Raw genomic sequence first — 23458 nt, forward strand, 5'->3', positions numbered from 1 at the left:
TTTCCTTTGGTAATGTGGTTATTTTAACAGTTGTCTATACACACACCTGATACTTGCTGATATTAAAAGAAATAATAATTATATCCTTTTTTGCACAAAGCTATGTGACCTATCCCAGTTCCTTCTTGCCCCACTGAAATTTTCCAAAGTGAATATGCCACTTGTCACCATCTCCAGCAGTATACAAGAGGTTCATGGTAATAACATTATATTACCATGCCTTGTTATTTTCAATATTTTTCATTTTAGCCATTTGGGAGGGTAAATAGTCAAGTTTCATTGTGTGTGTGTGTTTTTTTTTTTTTTTTTTTTTTTTTGCGGTACGCAGTCTTCTCACAGTTGTGGCCTCTCCGGTTGCGGAGCACAGGCTCCAGACGTGCAGGCTCAGCGGCCACGGCTCACAGGCCCAGCCGCTTCGCGGCATGTGGGATCTGCCCAGACCGGGGCACGAACCCGCGTCACCTGCATCGGCAGGCGGACTCTCAACCACTATGCCACCAGGGAAGCCCTCATTGTGTTTTAGTGTGCATTCCCTGATTATCGATAATTTTTTTGCACTGTTTTCATATATTTATTGCCTTTGATTTTTGTCTTTTGTGAGATATTCAAGTCTCCCTTATTTTTGACTTATTTCTTATTTGCAGTGGTTAATTATATAATCTGCATATAAGCTCTTTATTTTTTTAATAGATCTTTATTAGAGTATAATTGCTTTGCAATACTGTATTAGTTTCTGTTGTACAACAAAGTGAATCAGGTATATGTATACATATATCCCCATATCCCCTCCCTCTTGAGCCTCCCTCCCACCCTCCCTGTCCCACCCCTCTAGGTCATCGCAAAGCACCAAGCTGATTTCCCTGTGCTATGCTGCTGCTTCCCACTAGCTAACTATTTTACATTCAGTAGTGTATATATGTCGATGCTACTCTCATTTTGCCCCAGCTTCCCCCTCTTCCCCTGTGTCCTCAGTCCATTCTCTATGTCTATGTCTTTATTCCTGTCCTGCCCCTAGGTTCTTCAGAACCATTTTTTTTTTTTAGATTCCATATATATGTGTTAGCCTGTGGTGTTCATTTTTCTCTTTCTGACTTACTTCACTCTGTATGACAGAATCTAAGTACATCCACCTCACTACAAATAACTCAATTTTGTTTCCTTTTATGGCTGAGTAATATTCCATTGTATGTATGTGCCACAGCTTCTTTATCCATTCATCTGTAGATGGACATTTAGGTTGCTTCCATGTCCTGGCTATTGTAAATTGTGCTGCAGTGAACATTGTGGTACATGTCTCTTTTTGAATTATGGTTTAATCAGGGTATATGCCCAGTAGTGGGGTTGCTGGGTTATATGGTAGTTCTATATTTAGCTTTTTAAGGAACCTCCATACTGTCCTCCATAGTGGTTGTATCAATTTACATTCCCACCAACAGTGCAGGAGGGTTCCTTTTTTCACCACACCTTTTCCAGCATTTATTTTTTCTAGATTTTTTGATAATGGCCATTCTGACCGGTGTGAGGTGATGCCTCACTGTAGTTTTGATTTGCATTTCTCTGATAATTAGTGATGTTGAGCATCTTTTCATATGCCTCTTGGCCATCTGTATGTCTTCTTTGGTGAAATGTCTATTTAGGTCTTCCACCCATTTTTTAATTGAATTGTTTGTTCTTTTGATATTGAGCTCCATGAGCTGTTTGTATATTTGGAGATTAATCCTTTGTCCATTGTTTCAATGAACTGTTTGTATATTTTGGAGATTAATCCTTTGTCCGTTGTTTCATTTGCAAATATTTTCTCCCATTCTGAGGGTTGTCTTTTCATCTTGTTTATGGTTTCCTTTGCTGTGCAAAAGCTTTTAAGTTTCATTCGGTCCCATTTGTTTATTTTTGTTTTTATTTACATTACTCTAGAAGGTGGGTCAAAAAAGATCTTGCTGTGATTTATGTCAAAGAGTGTTTTTCCTATGTTTTTCTCTGAGGTTTATAGTGTCTGGTCTTACATTTAGGTCTGTAATCCATTTGGAGTTTATTTTTGTGTATGCTGTTAAGTAGTGTTCTAATTTAATTCTTTTACATGTAGCTGTCCAGTTTTCCCAGCACCAATTATTGAAGAGTCTGTCTCTTATCCTTTGTATGTTCTTGCCTCCTTTGTCATATATTAGGTGACCATATATGTGTGGGTTTATCTCTGGGCTTTCTATCCTGTATGATTGATCTATATTTCTGTTTTTGTGCCAGTACCATATTGTCTTGATTACTGTAGCTTTGTAGTATACTTTGAGGTTGGGGAGCTTGATTCCTCCAGCTCCATTTTTCTTTATCAAAATTACTTTGGCTATTCGGGGTCTTTTTTGTTTCCATACGAATTGTAAAATTTTTGGTTCTAGTCCTGTGAAAAATGCCGTTGGTAGTTTGATAGGGATTGCATTGAATCTGTAGATTGCTTTGGGTAGTATCGGCATTTTCACAATGTTGATTCTTCCAATACAAGAAAATGGTATATTTTTCCATCTGTTTATGTCATTTGGTGATTTCTTTCATCAGTGTTTTAGAGTTTTCTGAGTACAAGTTTTTCGCCTCCTTATGTAGGTTTATTCCTAGGTATTTTATTCTTTTTGTTGCAGTGTTAAATGAGATTGTTTCCTTAATTTCTTTTTCTGATTTTTCATCATTAGTGTATAGGAACGCCAGATATTTCTGTGCATTAATTTTGTATCCTGAAACCTTATCAAATTCATTGATTAGTTCTAATAGTTTTCTGGTGGCATCTTTAAGATTATCCGTGTATAGTATCATGTCATCTGCAAACAGTGACAGTTTTACTTCTTCTTTTCCAATTTGTATTCCTTTTATTTCTTTTTCTTCTCTGATTGCCATGGCTAGGACTTCCAAAACTATGTTGAATAAGAGTGGGGAGAGTGGACTTCCTTGTCTTGTTCCTGATCTTAGAGGAAATGCTTTCAGTTTTTCACCATTGAGTATGATGTTTGCTGTGGGTTTGTCATATATGGCCTTTATTATGTTGAGGTAGGTTCCCTCTGTGCCCATTTTCTAGAGAGTTTTTATCGTAAATGGGTGTTGAACTTTGTCAAAAGCTTTTTCTGCATCTATTGAGATGATCATATTTTTTCCCTTTATTTGTTGATATGGTGTATCACATTGATTGATTTGCATATATTGAAGAATCCTTGCATTCCTGGGATAAATCCCACTTGACCATGGTGTATGATCCTTTTAATATGTTGTTGGATTCTGTTTGCTAGTATTTTGTTCTGGATTTTTACGTCTATGTTCATCAGTGATATTGGTCTACAATTTTCTTTTTTTGTGATATCTTTTTCTGGTTTTGGTATCAGCGTGATGTGGCTTCATAGAATTAATTTGGGATTGTTCCTCCTTCTGCAATTTTTGGAAGAGTTTGAGAGGGATCAGTGTTAGCTCTTTTCTAAATGTTTGAAGAGTGAAGCCTTCTGGTTCTGGGCTTTTGTTTGTTGGAATATTTTTAATTACAGTTTCAATTTCATTACTTTTGTTAGGTCTGTTTATATTTTCTAATTCTTCCTAGTTCAGTCTTGGAAAATTGTACCTTTCCAAGAATTTGTCCATTTCTTCGTGGTTGTCCATTTTATTGGCATATAGTTGTTTATAGTAGTCTCTTATAATCATTTGTATTTCTGCGGTGTCAGTTGTGATTTCTCCTTTTTCATTTCTAACTTTATTGATTTGCTCTCCCTTTTTTTCTTTTTTTTTTTTTCTTTTTGCGGTATGCGGGCCTCTCACTCTTGTGGCCTCTCCCGTTGCGGAGCACAGGCTCCGGATGCGCAGGCCCAGCGGCCATGGCTCACGGGCCCAGCCGCTCCGCGGCATATGGGATCCTCCCAGACTGGGGCACGAACCCGTATCCCCTGCATCGGCAGGCGGACTCTCAACCACTGCGCCACCAGGGAGGCCCTGCTCTCCCTTTTTTTCTTGATGAGTCTGGCTAAGGGTGTATCAATTTTTTTTATCTTCTCAAAGGACCAGCTTTTAGTTTTATTGATCTTTGCTATTGTTTTCTTCATTTCTATTTCATTTATTTCTGCTCTGATCTTTATGATTTATTTCCTTCTACTGACTTTGTGTTTTGTTTGTTCTTCTTTCTCTAGTTGCTTTAAGTGTAAGGTTAGATTGTTTATTTGAGATTCTTCCTGTTTCATGTTATGAGATTGAATTGCTATAAACTTCCCTCTTAGAACTGCTTTTGCTGTGTCCCATAGGTTTTGGGTCATTTTGTTTTTGTTTCATTTGTTTCTACGTATTTTTTTATTTCTTCTTTGATTTCTTCAGTGATCTCTTGGTTATTTAGTAGTGCACTGTTTAGCCTCTATGTATTTGTGGTTTTTACAGTGTGTTTTCTCTAATTAATTTCCAATCTCATAGCGTGTGGTCAGAAAAGATGCTTGATATAATTTTAATTTTCTTAAATTTTCCAGGGCTTGATTTGTGGCCTAAGATATGATCTATCCTGGAGAATGTTCTATGAGCACTTGAGAAGACAGTGTATTCTGTTGTTTTTGGATGGAATGTCCTATAAATATCAATTAAGTCCATCTGGTGTAATGTGTCACTTAAAGCTTGTGTTTCCTTATTTATTTTCTGTTTGGATGATCTGCCCATTGGTGAAAGTGGGGTGTTAAAGTCCCCTACTATTATTGTGTTACTGTCGATTTCCTCTTTCATAGCATTTGCCTTATGTATTGAGGTGCTCCTATGTTGGGTGCACAAACACTTATAACTGTTATATCTTCTTCTTGGATTGATCCCTTGATCATTATGTAGTTTCCTTTCTTATCTGTTTTAACAGTCCTTATTTTAAAGTCTATTTTATCTGATATGAGTATTGCTACTGCAGCTTTCTTTTGATTTCCATTTGCATGGAATATCTTTTTCCATCCTTTCACTTTGAAGTGGGTCTCTTGTAGACAACATATATGTGGGTCTTGTTTTTGTATCCATTCAGCCAGTCTGTGTCTTTTGGTTAGGGCATTTAATCCATTTACATTCAATGTTATTATCAATATGTATGTTCCTATTTCCATTTTCTTGATTGCTTTGGGTTTGTTTTTGTGAGTCTTTTTCTTCTCTTGTGTTTCCCGCCTAGAGAAGTTTCTTTAGCATTTGTTGCAAAGCTGGTTTGATGGTGCTGAATTCTCTTAACTCTTGCTTGTCTGAAAATCTTTTGATTTCTCTGTCGAATCTGAGTGAGATCCTTGATGGGTAAAATAATCTTGGTGGTAGGTATTTTCCCTTTCATCACTTTAAGTATATCCTGCCATTCCCTGCTGGCCTGCAGAGTTTCTGCTGAAAAATCAGCTGATACCTTATGGGGATTCTTTTGTATGTTATTTTTTGTTTTTCCCTTGCTGCTTTTAATATTTTTTCTTTCAATTTAATTTTTGTTAGTTTGATTAATATGTGCTTTGGTGTGTTTCTCCTAGGGTTTATCCTGTATGGGACTCTCTGTGTTTCCTGCACTTGGGTGACTATTTCCTTTCCCATGTTAGGGAAGTTTTCTACTATAATCTCTTCAAATATTTTCTCAGACCCTTTCTTTTTTTCTTCTTCTTCTGGGACCCCATAATTCGAATGTTGATGCATTTACTGTTGTCCCAGAGGTCTCTTAGATTGTCTTCAATTCTTTCTCTTTTTTTTTCCTTTGTTCTGCTCCGTGCCAGATATTTCCACCATCTTGTCTTCCAGCTCACTTATCCGTTCTTCTGCCTCAGTTATTCTGTTATTGTTTCCTTCTAGTGTATTTTTCATTTCAGTTATTGTGTTGTTCATCTCTGTTTGCTTGTTCTTTAGTTCTTCTAGATCTTTGTTAAACATTTCTTGTATTTTCTCAATCTGTGCCTCCATTCTTTTTCCGAGATTCTGGATCATCTTTACTATCATTACTCTGAATTCTTTTTCAGCAGATTGCCTATTTCTTCTTCATTTATTTTGTCTTGCAGGTTTTTACCTTGCTCCGTCATCTGTGACATTTTTTGCTGTCTAATTTTATTTTTTTCCTTTTTGTTTAATGAGTGGGATTGTGTTCCTGTCTTAATGGTTGTTTGGCCTGAGGCTTCGAAACCTGGAGTGTGTAGGCTGTTGGGTAGAGCTGGATCTTGGTGCTGAGATGAGGACCTCTGGGAGACCTCACTCCGATGAATATTCCCTGGGGTTTGAGGTTCTCTGGTAGTCCAGTGGTTTGGACTTGGAGCTCCCACCGCAGGAGCTTCTGCCCGACACGCAGCTCGTGAATCAAGATCCCACAAGCCACGCGGGGGTGCAAAAAAATATCCAGCTGTGTTAGAAAAAATATAAAAATAAAAATATAGATGAAACAACAACCAGAAGGTAAAACAGAACCGCAATAATAAAAAGGAAGAGGAGGAAAATGAAAAAGTCAAAAAGGCCTTGGCTGTGGAGGGCAGGGCCTAAGCAGGGGTGAGGTTTGGGCAGTCGGCAGGGCAAATGCTTAGTACCCACAGGGCTGGAAATGGTTGGGGTGGGTTGGGGTGGGGGGTGTGGGGCTTAGGCTCAACGGAACAGAAGAGGCCCAGGTGTGCCCCCCACCTCTGGTCTCAGAGGGTGGGGTACCCCACCAGGGAGCCCAGTAGACTTCCTGGGCTCGAGTGGGTGGGGAAAATGCCCTCAGCTCCTCTCCTGATCCCTCCCACCTGCCTCTCCTGATCTCCCTGGCTGCCCTCCTATGCTCCCAGGACCCACGTGGCCTGGAGGGGGCTTCAGAGGGTGGGAGACTGTCCTGGGAACTCAACAGGCTCCCCATGCCCAGTTGGGTCGGGCAAATGCCCTCTGCTCCTTTCCTGCTCCTCTGGTCCTGGAGAGCCCCTCCCACCTGCCTCTCCTGTTCTCTCCTGTCCTCCCTTCTATGCCCCCAGGAGCAACCCAGGCTGGAGGGGACCTCTGAGGGCGTAGGACTGGGCCCGAGAGCCGGGCAGACTTCCCTGGCCGATTGGGCAGGGGAGATGCTGGGTCTGTTCCCCCCAGTCCGAGCCCCTGAGGGTCCCTCCAGGCATGGGAACCCCTCCCCCCTCTCAGTCATCCCTCAGGGGCACCAGTTCTGTCTGGCCTCCACTTCTCCTCCCTGCTCAGTGCCCCCACGTCCTACCAGTTTGCTTTGGGGTACTTCCTGTCTCCTTGGGCATCGGGGTCCCCTACCAGCATCCAGCAGGCACCCTAATTGTGAGGAGATGAGAACTCTGCATCTTTCCACACTGCCATCTTGACTCCTCAAGCCCTTTACTTATATTTATTGCAGATACCTTCTCCTACTCCCATAGTGGTAAACACAAATTCAAAGTCTTAACTTACTCAAATGAATAGTCTTTATGGTTAGTATTTTTTGTGTCCTAAAGAGTCCTGTTTTAAAAATAGAAACCAGATCTTGAAGATATTCTGATATATCGTCATTTAAAATCCTCATAAAACATGTTAGGGATCTTTCTCCCTCTTTTTTTTTTTAATTCTTAGAAAAGTATTTGAGAAAGTAGAGCTATTTCTTCTTTAAATGTTTAGTCATATTTACTGGTGAAGCCCTTTGAGACTGGATTTTATTAGAGTTCAATTTTTTTAAAGTTATGTGGCTATTAGGCTTCCTAATTCTTTATGGGTCAGTTTTGATGTTGTATTTTTTTCAGAAATGTTCTAGAAAACATTTCTGAATTTCTTTGCATCAAGTTGTTTATAATGTCTTCTTAATGTTTATAGGATCCTGATATTTGCTATTTTTTCCTTTTTCAATTGATTAATTACTCCAGAATTGAATTTAAATTTAAAATTTATATATTCTTTTGTTCTAGAGACTTTTTTTTTTCTGTGCTATATTACTATATCCAGTGTTTTCATTCCAGTTTGGAATTCTATTTGTTTCTTTCATTGTTTCAGCCTGCAAAGAACCACCTATTCTAACTTACTATCAGTTTGACTCCTTCAAGACATAGTGCTTCATCAAATGTGTTGTTTAACTTACTATTAACCAGTGAGATGTTTCATTTCTTAGCACCCAGGCTGGACAGACTTTGGGAGCTATCTCAGGTAGTGAGATATTGACAGGCCCTGGTAACTAACCATTCAACTTCGTTTCTATGATTTTGACTATTTTAGATACCTTGTAAGTGGAATCATACAGGATTTATATTTTTGTGGCTGGCTCATTTTTAGTTAGCATACTATCCTCAAGGTTCATCCATGTCAGAGCATGAAATAATTTCCTTTTTTAAGGCTGAATAATCCATTTTATACATATACCACATTTCATTTATGCATTTATCTATCAATAGATATTTCGGCTGCTTCCACCCTTTGGCTGTTGTGAATAATGCTGCAATGAACATGGATGTGCAACTATTACTTCAAGACCCTGTTTTTAATTTGTTTGGATATATACCGAGATGTAGAATTGCTGGATCATATGGTAGTTCTATATGTAAATTTTTTAGGTACTTTTATACTGTTACCCATAGCGGTTGCACCATTTTATAATCTTACCAACAGTTCACAAAGGTTCCAATTTCTCCACATCCTCATTGACACTTATTTTCTGTTTTTTTTTAATAGTTGCCATCCTAATGGGTGTGAAATGATATCTGTTTGTAGTTTTGATTTGCATTTCTCTAATGATAAGTGATGTTGAACATCCTTTTTTATATGCTTGTTGTCCATTTTTATATTCTCTTTCATAAAATGTCTATTCAAGTCCTTTTACCATTTAAGTAATCAGGTTATTTTTATTGAGTTGTAAGAGTTTATATATATATATTTATATATATATATTATATATATATTTATATATATATTCTGTATATTACCTGCTTAACTCCTTATCAGATATGATTTGCAAATATCTTCTCCCATTCAATAGGTTGCATTTTCACTCTGTGGACTGTATTCTTTAATGCACATACATTTTTAAGTTTGTAGTCATATGTGTCTCTTTTTTGCATTTATTGCCTGTGCTTTGGTGTCACATCCAAATCATCATTGCCAAACCCACTGTCATGAAGCTTTTCCTCTGTTTTCTTCTAGGAGTTTCAAAGTTTTAGGTCTTTCTTTTAGATCTTAATCCATTTTGAGTTATAATTATTATTATTTTTTGGGGGGATACGCGGGCCTCTCACTGTTGTGGCCTCTCCCGTTGTGGAGCACAGGCTCCGGACACGCAGGCTCAGCGGCCATGGCTCACGGGCCCAGCCGCTCCGTGGCATGTGGGATCTTCCCGGACCAGGGCACGAACCCATGTCCCCTGCATCAGCAGGTGGACTCTCAACCACTGCGCCACCAGGGAAGCCCTTGAGTTAATTTGTATATATGTTGTAAGGTAAGGTCCAATTTCATTCTTCTACATGGAGATATCTAGTTTTCCCAACACCATTTGTTGAGGAGCCTGTTCTTTCCCCATGGAGTGTCCTTAGCACCCTTGTCAAAGATCATTTGACCATATATGTGAGGGTTTATTTCTTGGTTCTTTATTCTGTTCCATTGGTCTCTATGCTGGTCATGCTATGGACATTCTTATACAAGTGTTTTGTGGACATATATTTTCCTTTTCTTAGGTATGTATCTAGGATTGTAATTGCAGGGCCATGGGGTACATGTGTAACTTAACTTAGAAATTGCCAGATAGTTTTCCAAAGTGGCTGTACCAACACTTGGTATTATCAGTCTTTTAAGTTTTAGCCATTTTGGTAAGGTTGAGTCACTTTTTTTGTCTTTTGGTTGAATTGTTATTTAAGAACAAATTTGAGGTAAATTTAAGTGCTTCAATATGTGTTCACTTATTTTTTTCTCTTCCCACGAGAGTGAAATCCTTATTAGATGCTGTTTGCTCCTCAGTTTCTAAATGTTTGCTGACATAGAGTAGGTACTCAATGAAAGTTTATTTTGAATGAAGTGGATGAAACAATGAATCAAAACATTAATATTTAGCTTCTTTCTGATAAATCTGAGATTTGTATTCATCAGATATATCTGGGATCTTCTCCAGGGTCTAATAATTAGTCATGGATATTTTGGTGGTTGAATCACCCTAGGAAAAATATGGCAGGACAAAGTTTTAGGAATGTATATTCAGTTTGCCAGATTCCCTTAATCTCCCATTGAGATAACTTTTAAAACTTAAGAGCATAGTAACATTAAAAGGCAGGATGGTTTTAAGAATTAGAAAAAGTAGTTCATCTTTGGAAACATTGTTCAAGGACTTTTGTTTCTTTTTTTTTTACAACCATAGGATTGCTGCTAATTTTAAGTGAAATGAATTATTTCTGTAATATAGTTTTATATTTTGTCTAATCCTTATAGTACAACTAAATCTTGATTGTGGTATTGATGATTTGCTTTATGAGCTATTCAGGACCTTTTATTTCTTCTTACCTGATGTCTTTGGTCCACTTTTCTGTTCTAAATAGTTTCACTAAACAATTATAAGAGAAAAATAAGAAAGAGAGTAGAGGAATAAATTTAAAGAGAAGGAAATAGGACAAACACTCATGCTGCCTATGATTTTTTTTCCATTAGCACAAATAAGAATTTAGAAGTGACTTTTATAAATGCATAGGACTTCAAGTAGTTGCCATAATAATCCCTAAGGTTTCAGCAGTTTTAACACTGCATTTATATATAAACAAATGTAATAAAAGTAATCAGGTATTTTATATAATCAAGTATTATACAATTTATATCAACCTTTGACTTTCTGGGTTTGAAAAGCCGTCTATTGTTATATGGGTTCATTTTCTGTTGGTGCTCTTCACATGTTGTATAAAAATATGTTTCTTTTCTGTAATTTATGAAGTTTCATCCTACAAAATATTTCTCTGTAATGAGATTAGATGCAATCAGTGGCTTGAGGACCCAATTTACCTACTGAAAAAAACATAAGTTCTCCTTGATTTGTTTTTATTTTCTGCCCAGTGGTTAATATATGTTTTGAATAGTCATAGCTGTTAAAATAAGACTTACATACAGTTTTGTTAGTGCAGTCTATGAAAATGTGAACATTATATTACTATGAGTAGTAATGCTTATGATAATATGGTATAACACTTTAAAGTAATTTCTTTTTGTCTTTTTATTTCATATTGGAAGCAGGTGTGTAAGTATTCAATATTTTTGGTTATTCTATTCTATTCAGTATTTTGAGTCACCTCCAACTTAATGAATCCACATTATTGTATTCTTCCCCCAACAGAAATTCAAATAAAGAAAACCACTTTACCCTTTCATAACTACAGCGACATGAATGAAGATCTTAATATAAAGGAGGAAATAGTTTTAGGAGACTCTTCAAAAAATATATCATTGAAAGATGAAAGAAGTCAATTACATTCCAGGAAAAAACGTTTTTTATCGTATCCAAGATACGTGGAAGTTATGGTTACAGCTGATGCTAAAATGGTTCATCATCATGGACAGAATTTGCAGCACTACGTACTAACTCTAATGTCAATTGTAAGTAAACTTAATGGGTCCTTTGTATTTCCTAAAATGTTTAACATAATATTTTTTCACATTTAATTAAAATGTTTTCCCAAACTTTAGATGTAAGCAAATTGTCTATATTTAAGCCAAAAATATTTCATTGACATTTAGTTTAAATAGATGTATATAGCAAGTATCCCATTCTGTTACTTGGACAGTTTTCTAAAAAATCTAAAATCTTTGAAACAAACCACTTACAGAAATTTCTTGAACCTTTACTTCATTACATGAATGGCTTCTGCCCCCTAGTGACAGGGAAGATCTTAGTAGAATTGATCTTTTGCCCTTTGAATCTGAATTTTTAAACCTTATCTTATTTCTGCACAGAAGGAGGGGATATTAATTTTACTACTACTGCATTCGCCAAATCAAATTGGGACACATGATATTTTAAGTTATAAAACTATTATGGCAATAAAAGGATAACCTATTACTAATAGAGCTGCTTTAGCAAATTTGGGGTGTAAGATCACAGTAGCTATAAGAGCTTTTGAGCTGATGTTAATATCTCTTTGAGCAATGGTGGTGCAAGTATTGTTAGAACAGAATTCTAGTGCCAGTAAAGAACACCGGTTCTGTGTTAGTGGTAGCACTCTATGTCCTATATACATGCACATATATAGGCAACCATATACATATATACACACATATACCTACTGTCTGGGACATTGCTGGATTAAGTCCTGCTGTTTTGAAGTAATTACTAAAAGTACCTCTTTCATTCTCAGGAGTATCTTTGTTTAGTTGATGAATTATATGGTCCCCTATTTATACACATCCAGTATATTGGAATATATCTCATGGCTAGAAGTATCTCTTTTCACAGGTAGGGAATTCAGGCCTACTTGGTGGAAAAAACTTGACCAGGACACATATATAGGCTATTATAAATTTCCTTTAACAAGAACTTGTCAGTTAAGTTCATTGTGACTTAAAGATCCTAAGACTTTGTTATTTTCCTTACGTATAATATTTTATCTTAAATTCTTATAAGTGCTAAGTATACATGATCTCTGCTGCCTAAACACAGTATCTGGTATGACATGGGCACTCATTAGTTAAAGAATGAGTAAATAAGTGATTAAAGTAATACTTTTTTCGGAATAAATGACATTGTAACAGATAAAAACCAGAGATGATCCAATATGATTTTCCTAAATTTGTACAGTATAGATGTCTTTTGTTTACTTGAATTGAATTTTTAAAATGACAACAGAGCTATACATACAGATTTATTCTGATGACTTTTTAACTTCCGAATCTGAAGTAATTATCTAGATATGGATGTGGCATGCTCATTATGAAGGGATTCTGATGAGAACATTGACATGGAGGATGTTGACTGATATGTAGGAAATTATATCAATTATATGGAACAGTGTGGGATAAGCTTGGCAATTTTAAATGGTTAAAGGAGATACTCATTAAGAAAACTGGGGAGGGGATAGAGATACTGAAGGAAAATATTAGATTTTATAAATGCAACAGGTTTTGTAGCATGTTAAGTGACAACTCCCATATCAGTGCTTTGGAAGTAATGACTAGAAGAAGTCAAGGAACACAAGAGTAATTTTCAAATAACTCTCAGTAACACAATTTTGGTGATGATGCCATCCTCTGAAAAGTTTTGTCATTCTGTATTTTACATAAAAATCAATGTAATCACTGTTTAGAAGATATTGTGATGTACCTTGTGTCCATGGGAGTTTTAAAGCAAGAGTTCATCAAGGACAAAGCCGATCTTCTGACTTCATGGAAAGTAAATCTGCTTCTGAGATTGCTTGAAACAGAAGACCACTGCATGCACATACCATTTCCTAGATTTTAGTCCCACTAGGAGAGCCAATTTCAGTTTAGACAAGCTGTTTGTAGATGTAGTCAGTTGGTTTGTGTTAAGCTTTCGTTCACAGGGAGATACTGCCACAGGTCGAGGAATAGGGGAACATTCCAAATACAGATGGGTCAGGAGGAAAAATTCAGGAGGGTAAATCTGTCTTTTGAGGTAGTCTTGGTTTTATACATACTTTCTTTCCTCCTCAGAGGCTGAATTTCAGATGACTTCAAATTACCTGGGGTTTTTGCTCTCTTTATTCTTTTTCTCTTTTGTTGAATGTTTAGATAAGGACGCAAGAAAGTCAGCCAACTTTATGGTTCTGGACAGTTATTTTTATTTTATTAGTGAAAAAAAGTGGTCATAGATATATTTGTAGATGTAAACCATGTTAAAGGTGAATGGAAACTTGGAGAGTCGACAGACTCTTGTTTTGCCTGGGGCTTTCTTATTTTAGTATTAAAAGTCTCATGACTCTGGAAATCCCTTAGTCCTGAGCAAACTGGGACAGTTGGTCACACTACATAGAGATTGTCAAATCTAATCCAACTTGTTTTGTCTCCATTTGTGAAGCCCATTTCCAAAATTGCTTTAAAGAAGTAAGAGGAATACTATCTCCACATAAATGTCCCCAGATGTTTCCAGTTGAAGAAGAAGGCATTCAAGTTTTGCATATTTTGTCCTAATTTTTAAAAAGGCATTAACTGCACTTCAAGCACACACTCGAGATATTGATAATGTTTTTCGATCATAGTAATTTAGGAAAAAGACATGAATATGTGATTTGGACTTGGGATATGATTGAGAGCCGTTTAAAGAAAAGTTCAAAGTGATGAAAGAGTTTCTGTGTTGAGCTCCAGATATAGTGGGGGAAACTGCTGAATGTTTTCAGTATTGAGCAGACCGATTATAAACAAAATTTAGAAAGAGGATTATCTACACTTTCTCATCCTGTACAAAGTAAACAATTATGCTCTCTTCTCAAACTTTTCCTTTGCTTTCAACAGTTTAAAAATATCTGAGTGCAGTGATATAGAAATAATGTGTGATTTAATTCACCTTTTAGAGTGCTTTACTCATGTTGCAAAAATAGCTTAGTGATCTCTATTCAAAGAGTTTCTGGAAATAACATTAAAATTAGCTGGGAAGAGCACATATGTGGTGTATATTATATCTAATGAAAAAAGTGTGTGTTAAATGAGCAGAGATGTTCAATTATTTGCTATTCCAAAACTTTTATCCTTAGAGAATTGGGGTGACATGATCAGGTTAAAATATAATTTTACATGCATTATTATTTTTTCAACAGATTTATTTTGATATGCAATGACTTACTGTTTAATTAATCTTGGAAATACTGTGTCAGAAAACTCCACATTCCTTTGGGTTTACAAAGGTTTGACTTGATGCTATTCACCTTGCTACAGATTTAATAATGTAAATTTCAAGAGCATTATTTGATTCTCAGGAATTAGCCCTATTTATTAAAACACAGTTGCTATTAGAGACACTTACCAACTAGAAAGCCTAACCTACATTACACTGACTTAATATCATTGCTTTCAATTCTTTGAGTTGCTTTTACTGGTGTTATTTAGGATGGGGAAAATTTTCGACCACACTAAAATAAAAACTAATGATTTACTTTCTTACTTTATGTTCAACCATTTATGTTACCTTTCCCTTCAACTCAGTGCTCTCTCTGTTCTTAATTCTTTGCACATATTTACTTTGTGCATATGCAGAATGTCATTTTCTAACTTAAAAACGAAAACATCTTTCTGATAAGAGTAATGGTCTCTGTAAGCAAAATGTGTTCACTTTGTTAAAATCAGTTCTCTACAGATGACTTTGAAGGTGAAGGTGGTCAGAGGGTACAAATATACAGTTATAAGATAAATTAATCCTGGGGATGTAATGTACAGCATGGTGACTACAGTTAACAATGCTGCACTGTATATTTGAAAGTTGCTAAGAGAGTAGATCTGAAAAGTTCTTATCATAACAAAAAAAATTGCAACTATGTATGGTGATAGATGTTAACCAAACTTATTGTAGTTGTTATTTTGCAATATGTACATATATCAAATCATTGTACTCCTAAAACTAATACAATGATATATGTCAATTATCTTAATTTTTAAAAATGGCTAAAATAATAAAGAAGGTGGTCTCTAAACATGCCATTTATGAACATTTGCTGAAGCACTATTTGGAAATTATTTCAAAATAGTTGGTCAGTTACTAGTGACATAATTTGTTTCATGCTTTGCATGAACTTTATTTTGCCTAGGATTTTCTTAAACTATTTAAACAATTCATACCATTTCTTTTCCTTTTGGTAATTATCTATGAAGTAATGTTTACTATTTTATGAGACCTACTGTAAATCAATATGAATTCTATATGCCAGGGAAACAAATACTTAAAGAATAAAAGATTGGGGGACTGGTTCAAGATAGCGGAGTAGAAGGACATGTGCTCACTCCCTCTTGTGGGAGCACCAGAATCACAACTCACTGCTGAACAATCATCGACAGGAAGACACTGGAACTCACCAAAAGAGATACCCCGCATCCAAAGACAAAGGAGAAGCCACAATGAGACGGTAAGAGGAGCGCAATCAAAATAAAACTGCTGGGTGGGTGACTTACAAACTGGAGAACACTTATACCACAGAGGTCCACCAACTGGAGTGAAGGCTCTGAGCCCCACGTCAGGCTTCCCAACCTGGGGGTCCTGAAATGGGAGAAGAATTCCTAGAGAATCAGACTTTGAAGGCTAGCAGGATTTGATTGCAGGACTTCGACAGGACTGGAGGAAACAGAGGCTCCACTCTTGGAGGGCACACACAAAGTAGTGTGAGCATCAGGACCCAGGGGAAGGAGCAGTGACCCCATAGGAGACTGAACAAGACCTACCTGCTAGTGTTGGAGGGTCTTCTGCAGAGGCGGGGGGTGGCTGTGGCTCACTGTGAGAACAAGGACACTGGCAGCAGAAGTTCTGGGAACTACTCCTTGGTATGAGCCCTCCCAGAGTCCACCATTAGCCCCACTGAAGAGCCAGGTGGGCTCCAGTGTTGGGTTTCCTCAGGCCAAACAACCAACAGGGAGGGAACCCAGACACACCCATCAGCAGACAAGCGGATTAAACTTTTACTGAGCTCTGCCCACCAGAGCAACAGCCAGCTCCACCTACCACCAATCCCTCTCAGAAAACTTGCACAAGCCTCTTAGATAGTCTCATCCACCAGAGGGCAGACAGCAGAAGCAAGAAGAACTACAATCCTGCAGCCTATGGAACAAAAACCACATTCACAAAAAGATAGACAAGATGAAAAGGCAGAGGGCTATGTACCAGACAAAGGAACAAGATAAAACCCCAGAAAAACAACTAAATGAAGGGGAGATAGGCAACCTTCCAGAAAAAGAATTCAGAATAATGATAGTGAAGACGAACCAGGACCTCAGAAAAAGAATGGAGGCAAAGGTCGAGAAGATGCAAGAAATGTTTAACAAAGACCTAGAAGAATTAAAGAACAAACACCTAGAAGAATTAAAGAACAAACAAACAGAGATGAACAATACAATAACTGAAATGAAAACTACACTAGAAGGAATCAATAGCAGAATAACTGAGGCAAAAGAATGGAGAAGTGTCCTGAAAGGCAAAATGGTGGAATTCACTGCTGCGGAACAGAATAAGGAAAAAAGAATGAAAAGAAATGAAGACAGACTAAGAGACCTTTGAGACAACATTAAATGCAACAACATTCACATTATAGGGGTCCCAGAAGGAAGAGAGATAGAGAAAAGACCAGAGAAAATATTTGAAGAGATTATAGTTGAAAACTTCCCTAACATGGGAAAGGAAATAGCCACCCAATTCCAGGAAGTGCAGAGAGTCCCAGGCAGGATAAACCCAAGGAGAAACACATGGGGACACATAGTAATCAAATTGAAAAAATTAAAGACAAAGAAAAATTATTCAAAGCAACAAGGGAAAAATGACAAATAACATATGAGGGAACTCCTATAAAATTAACAGCTGATTTCTCAGCAGAAACTCTACAAGCCAGAAGGGAGTGGCATGATATATTTAAAATGATGAAAGGGAAGAACCTACAACGAAGGTTACTCTACCCGGCAAGGACCTCATTCAGATTCGACAGAGAAATAAAAAGCTTTACAGACAAGCAAAAGCTAAGAGGATTCAGCACCACCAAACCAGCTCTACAACAAATGCTAAAGGAACTTCTCTAAGTGGGAAACACAAGAGAAGAAAAGGGCCTACAAAAACAAACCCATAACAATTAAGAAAATGGTCATAGGAACATACATGTCGATAATTACCTTAAGCGTGAATGGATTAAATGCTCCAACCAAAAGACACAGGCTCGCTGAATGGATACAAAAACAAGACCCATATGTATGCTGTCTACAAGAGACCCACTTTAGACCTAGGGACACATACAGACTGAAAGTGAGGGGATGGAAAAACACATTCCATGCAAATGGAAATCAAAAGAAAGCTGGAGTAGCAATACTCATATCAGACAAAATCGAGTTTAAAATAAAGAACATTACAAGAGACAAGGAAGGACACTACATAATGATCAAGGGATCAATCCAAGAAGAAGATATAACAATTATAAATATATATGCAACCAACATAGGAACACCTCAATACATAAGGCAACTGCTAACAGCTATAAAAGAGGAAATCAACAGTAACACAATAATAGTGGGGGACTTTAACACCTCACTTACACCAATGGACAGATCATCCAAATAGAAAATTAATAAGGAAACACAAGCTTTAAATGACACAATAGATCAGCTAGATGTAATTGATATTTATAGGACATTCCATCCAAAAACAGCAGATTACACTTTCTTTTCAAGTGCACATGGAACATTCTCCAGGATAGATCACATCTTGGATCACAAATCAAACCTCAGTAAATTAAGAAAATTGAAATCATATCAAGCATCTTTTCTGACCACAACATTATGAGATTAGAAATGAATTACAGGGAAAAAAACGTAAAAAACATAAAGACATGGAGGCTAAACAATACATTACTAAATACCCAAGCTCACTGAAGAAATCAAAGAATAAATCAAAAAATACCTGGAGACAAATGACAACGAAAACACGATGATCCAAAACCTATGGGATGCAGCAAAAACAGTTCTAAGAGGGAAGTTTATAGCAATACGAGCCTACCTCAAGAAACAAGAAAAATCTCAAAACAATCTAACCTTACACCTAAAGGAACTAGAGAAAGAAGAACAAACAAAACCCAAAGTTAGATGAAGGAAAGAAATCATAAAGATCAGAGCAGAAATAAATGAAATAGAAACAAAGAAAACAATAGATCAATAAAACTAGAAGCTTCTTCTTGGAGAAGATAAACAAAATTGATAAACCATTAGCCAGACTCATCAAGAAAAAGAGGGAGAGGACTCAAATCAATAAAATTAGAAATGAAAAAGGAGAAGTTATAACAGAAACCACAGAAATACAAACCATCCTGAGACTACTACAAGCAACTCTATGCCAATAAAATGGACAACCTGGAAGAAATGGACAAATTCTTACAGGGATATAACCTTCCAAGACTGAACCAGGAAGAAATAGAAAATATGAACAGACCAATCACCAGTAATGAAATTGAAACTGTGATTAAAAATCTTCCAACAAACAAAAGTCCAGGACCAGTGGACTTCAGAGGTGACTTCTATCAAACATTTAGAGAAGAGCAAACACTCATCCTTCTCAAACTTTTCCACAAAATTGCAGAGGAAGGAACACTCCTAACTCATTCCATGAGGCCACCATCACCCTGATACCAAATCCAGAGAAGGATACTACAAAAAAAGAAAATTACAGACCAATATCACTGATGAATATAGATGCAAAAATCCTCAAGAAAATACTAGGAAACAGAATCCAACAACACATTAAAAGGATCATACACCATGATCAAGTGGGATTTATCCGAGGGGTGCAAGGATTCTTCAATATACCCAAATCAATCACTGTGATACACCATATTAACAAATTGAAGAATAAAACCATATGATCATCTCAATAGATGCAAAAAAAAGCTTTTGACAAAAATCAACACCCATTTATGATAAAAACTCTCCAGAAAGTGGTCATAGAGGGAACCTACCTCAACATAATAAAGGCCATATATGACAAACACACAGCAAATATCATTCTGAATGGTGAACAACTGAAAGCATTTCCTCAAAGATCAGTAACAAGACAAAGGTGCCCATTCTCACCACTCTTATTCAACATAGTTTTGGAAGTTTTACCATGGCAATTAAAGAAGAAAAAAATAAAAGGAATACAAATTGGAAAAGAAGAAGTAAAACTGTCACTGTTTGCAGATGACATGACTATACATAAAGAATCCTAAAGATGCCACCAGAAAACTCCTAGAGCTAATCAATGAATTTGGTAAAGTTGCAGGATACAAAATTAATGCACTGAAATCTCTTGCATTTCTATACACAAAAGGTGAAAAATCTGAAAGAGAAATTAAGGAACCACTCCCATTTACCATTGCAACAAAAAGAATAAAATACCTAGGAATAAACCTACCTACAGAGACAAAAGACCTGTATGCAGGAAACTATAAGACACTGCTGAAAGAAATTAAAGATGATACAAATAGATGGAGAGAAATACCATGTTCTTGGATTGGAAGAATCAGTATTGTGAAAATGACTATACTACCAAAAGCAATCTACAGATTCAATGCAATCCCTATCAAACTACCAATGGCAATTTTTTACTGAACTAGAACAAAAAATCTTAAAATTTGTGTGGAGACACAAAAGACCCCGGATAGCCAAAGCAGTCTTGAGGGGAAAAAACGGAGCTGGCGGAATCAGACTACCTGACTTCAGATTATACTACAAAGCTACAGTAATCAAGACAATATGGTACTGGCACAAAAATAGAAATATAGATCAATGGAACAGGATAGAAAGGCCAGAGATAAACCCACGCACCTGTGGTCAACTAATCTATGACAAAGCAGGCAAGGATGGAGAAATGACAGTCTCTTCAATAAGTGGTGCTGGGAAAACTGGATAGCTACATGTAAAAGAATGAAATTAGAACACTCCCTAACACCATACAGAAAAATAAACTCAAAATGGATTAGAGACCTAAATGTAAGACTGGACACTATAAAACTCTTAGAGGAAAACATAGGAAGAACACTCTTTGACATAAATCACAGCAAGATCTTTTTTTGATCCATCAGCTAGAGTAATGGAAATAAAAGCAAAAATAAACAAATGGGATCTAATGATACTTAAAAGCTTTTACAGAGCAAAGGAAACCATAAACAATGAAAAGACAACCCTCAGAATGGGAGAAAATATTTGCAGATGAATCAACAGACAAAATATATAAACAGCTCATGCAGTTCAATATTAAAAAAACAATCAACCCAATCAAAAAATGGGCAGAAGACCTAAATAGACATTTCTCCAAAGAAGACATACAGATGACCAAGAAGCAAATGAAAACCTCTCAACATCACTAATTGTTAGAGAAATGCAAATCAAAACTACAGGGAGGTATCACCTCACACCAGTTAGAATGGGCATCATCAGAAAATCTACAAACAACAAATGCTGGAGAGGATGTGGAGAAAAGGGAACCCTCTTGCACTGTTGGTGATAATGTAAATTGATACAGCCACTATGGAGAACAGTATGGAGGTTCTTTAAAAAACTAAAAATAGAATTACCATATGACCCAGCAATCCCACTACTGGGCATATACTCAGAAAAAAACATAATTCAAAAAGACACATGCACCCCAATGTTCATTGCAGCACTATTGACAATAACCAGGTCATGGAAGGAACCTAAGTGTCCATCAACAGATGAATGGATAAAGAAGATGTGGTACATATATACAGTGGAATATTACTCAGCCATAAAAAGGAACAAAACTGGGTCATTTGTAGAGATGTGGATGGATCTAGAGACTATCATACAGAGTGAAGTAAGTCAGAAAGAGAAAAACAAATATCGTATATTAATGCATATACGTGAAACCTAGAAAAATGGTACAGATGAACCAGTTTTCAGGACAGAAATAGAGACACAGATGTAGAGGACAAAAGTATAGACACCAAGGGGGAAAAGTGGTGGTGGGGCTGGTGGTGGGATGAATTGGGAGGTTGGGATTGACATATATACACTAATATGTATAAAATGGATAACTAATAAGAACCTGCTGTATAAAAAATAAATGAAATAAAATTTTTTAAAAAGATAAAAAAAGAATAAAAGATTGAATACACTTTAACTGGATCCATGAATGTTCTAATATATAGCACTCTAAAGTGGAGTGATTACAGTAATATTTAACAATATTCCATGGTTTTATAAAACAGAAAAGGTACCTTAGAAATCTAATCTAGCAGTTCCTACAGTGTAGTCTGGGATGGGATACTCGTCCTTCGGCATGTTCCATGAAGGGGAACAGAGGACTTGACCAAGTAGTTGTGTGAGATGCTGCATGTAATACCTCTCCTGTAGATTTAATATTTATGCATATATGTTAGCCTATTCAAGACTCCATGAAGGCATCTGTTTAATTTTTTTACTCAACTTTTCTCAAACTGTGGAATGATTTTGTTCTTTAAAACCAATGTTCTCACACCCCTTCCCCAACAGCATCTGGTAAATACTAATCCAGCACACCAGGGCACTGTGACCAAGGGTGCTCAGTGCCTCACTGTAGTTGTGGTATTGAGACAAAAAGTAGATACATCCATTTCTAGAGTTAGACAACTGGCTTGTAACTGGTAAGAGCTAGAACTAAAACCCAGGTCTCCTGACTGTGTAGGACTTCTGAGGCCATGCTCAAGTGACTATAGCAGGACAGTGTCAGGGGCTAGGGCATGCACCACATCAGGGTTCTGAAATAACTTTTGTACCAAGGGCTAATTGGGAAATACTTAGGGTAGAATGTTGAAGTTCCATAAGATCAGATATAGTAGTCAGAGCTGAAGCTAGACTGCCTTGGATGGAAATTATTCCGTTGCTCACCAGACACCTAACCTTGACTGCATTACTTAACTTCTCTGTACCTTAGTTTTCTCACCCGTAAAGTGGATACAGTAGTTTCTGGCTCATAGGATTTGTTGTGAGAATTACTAAATGAATTAATACATTTAAACTTAGATCACATCACACACATAGTAAGCATTTGATAAATATTATTTCTAGTTATGCATTTATGAGGAAGTAGCAAACATGGATACCCTACCATTATGGTGACCTAATATGGGGTGGTAGTTTTAGGGATAAGAGAAGCATGTTGTGCATGCTAATTGGGAAAGCCTCTGAAGTAACAAGTGGGCCTTCTGGTCATTCATCTGCCTGATTCACAATTCAGCTTAATTGAATAGTTATTCAATAAAAGCACCTCTAAATATCAAAGTATTGTAAAAGGTATGTATGTATAGAGTGTGAGCACATAGATTATAAAGGTCAATACATAAAACAATAGGAGGTGCATACAATTAAATGAGCAAGATGACCTTCTTGAAGACACATCCCATTTTAGTGTAAAAGCAAAATACCAACCTGAGGGGTTTTTTTGGGTGTATATGAATAATTATTTAAACTGAACCATCTGTTTTTATACCTTTTACCCCTGGAAGACTGAATTTTTTAAGGGTAGAGATGATGCTTTATTCATTTGCATATTAGGCAAGCAACACAGTGTTTGACAGGCAACAGATAATTCAATAAATATTGAAAGAAAGAATGAAACTGCTCTTGGATCCTTTGCTTTCAGTTTGCCATTCTATGGTAACTATTGAAATTTGAAACAAATGAACTAGAATTAGCATTATATATAACATATGCCTTTTCTTTTGAAAGCAGTAATAATAGCTATCATAGATCACTATGACCCAGGCCCTAATCTAAATGCTTTTTGTACACCATCTCATTTAATCTTTATAGCAGCTTGATAAGTAGGTGTTATCAACAAGTGGAAGTTAGAATTTGAACCTGGGCCTGTTTAATTTGAGGGACTCTGCTTCATAAC

General features: G+C 36.6%; 1 protein-coding gene across 2 annotated transcripts in view; it reads left to right on the forward strand.

Moving 5' to 3' along the window:
* Window positions 1–23458, forward strand: part of ADAMTS20 (ADAM metallopeptidase with thrombospondin type 1 motif 20) — a 190033-nt gene that overhangs the window by 41056 nt on the left and 125519 nt on the right. For both annotated transcript variants that reach the window (XM_081247912.1, XM_081247911.1), the window contains exon 4: window positions 11237–11496. In XM_081247912.1, the coding sequence (XP_081104038.1) occupies window positions 11237–11496 (260 nt within the window). The remainder of the gene's footprint in view (window positions 1–11236; window positions 11497–23458) is intronic.

The sequence above is a fragment of the Mesoplodon bidens genome (genome assembly GCF_964165515.1).
Source record: "Mesoplodon bidens genome assembly, chromosome: 11".
Taxonomy (NCBI): Eukaryota; Metazoa; Chordata; class Mammalia; order Artiodactyla; family Ziphiidae; genus Mesoplodon; species Mesoplodon bidens.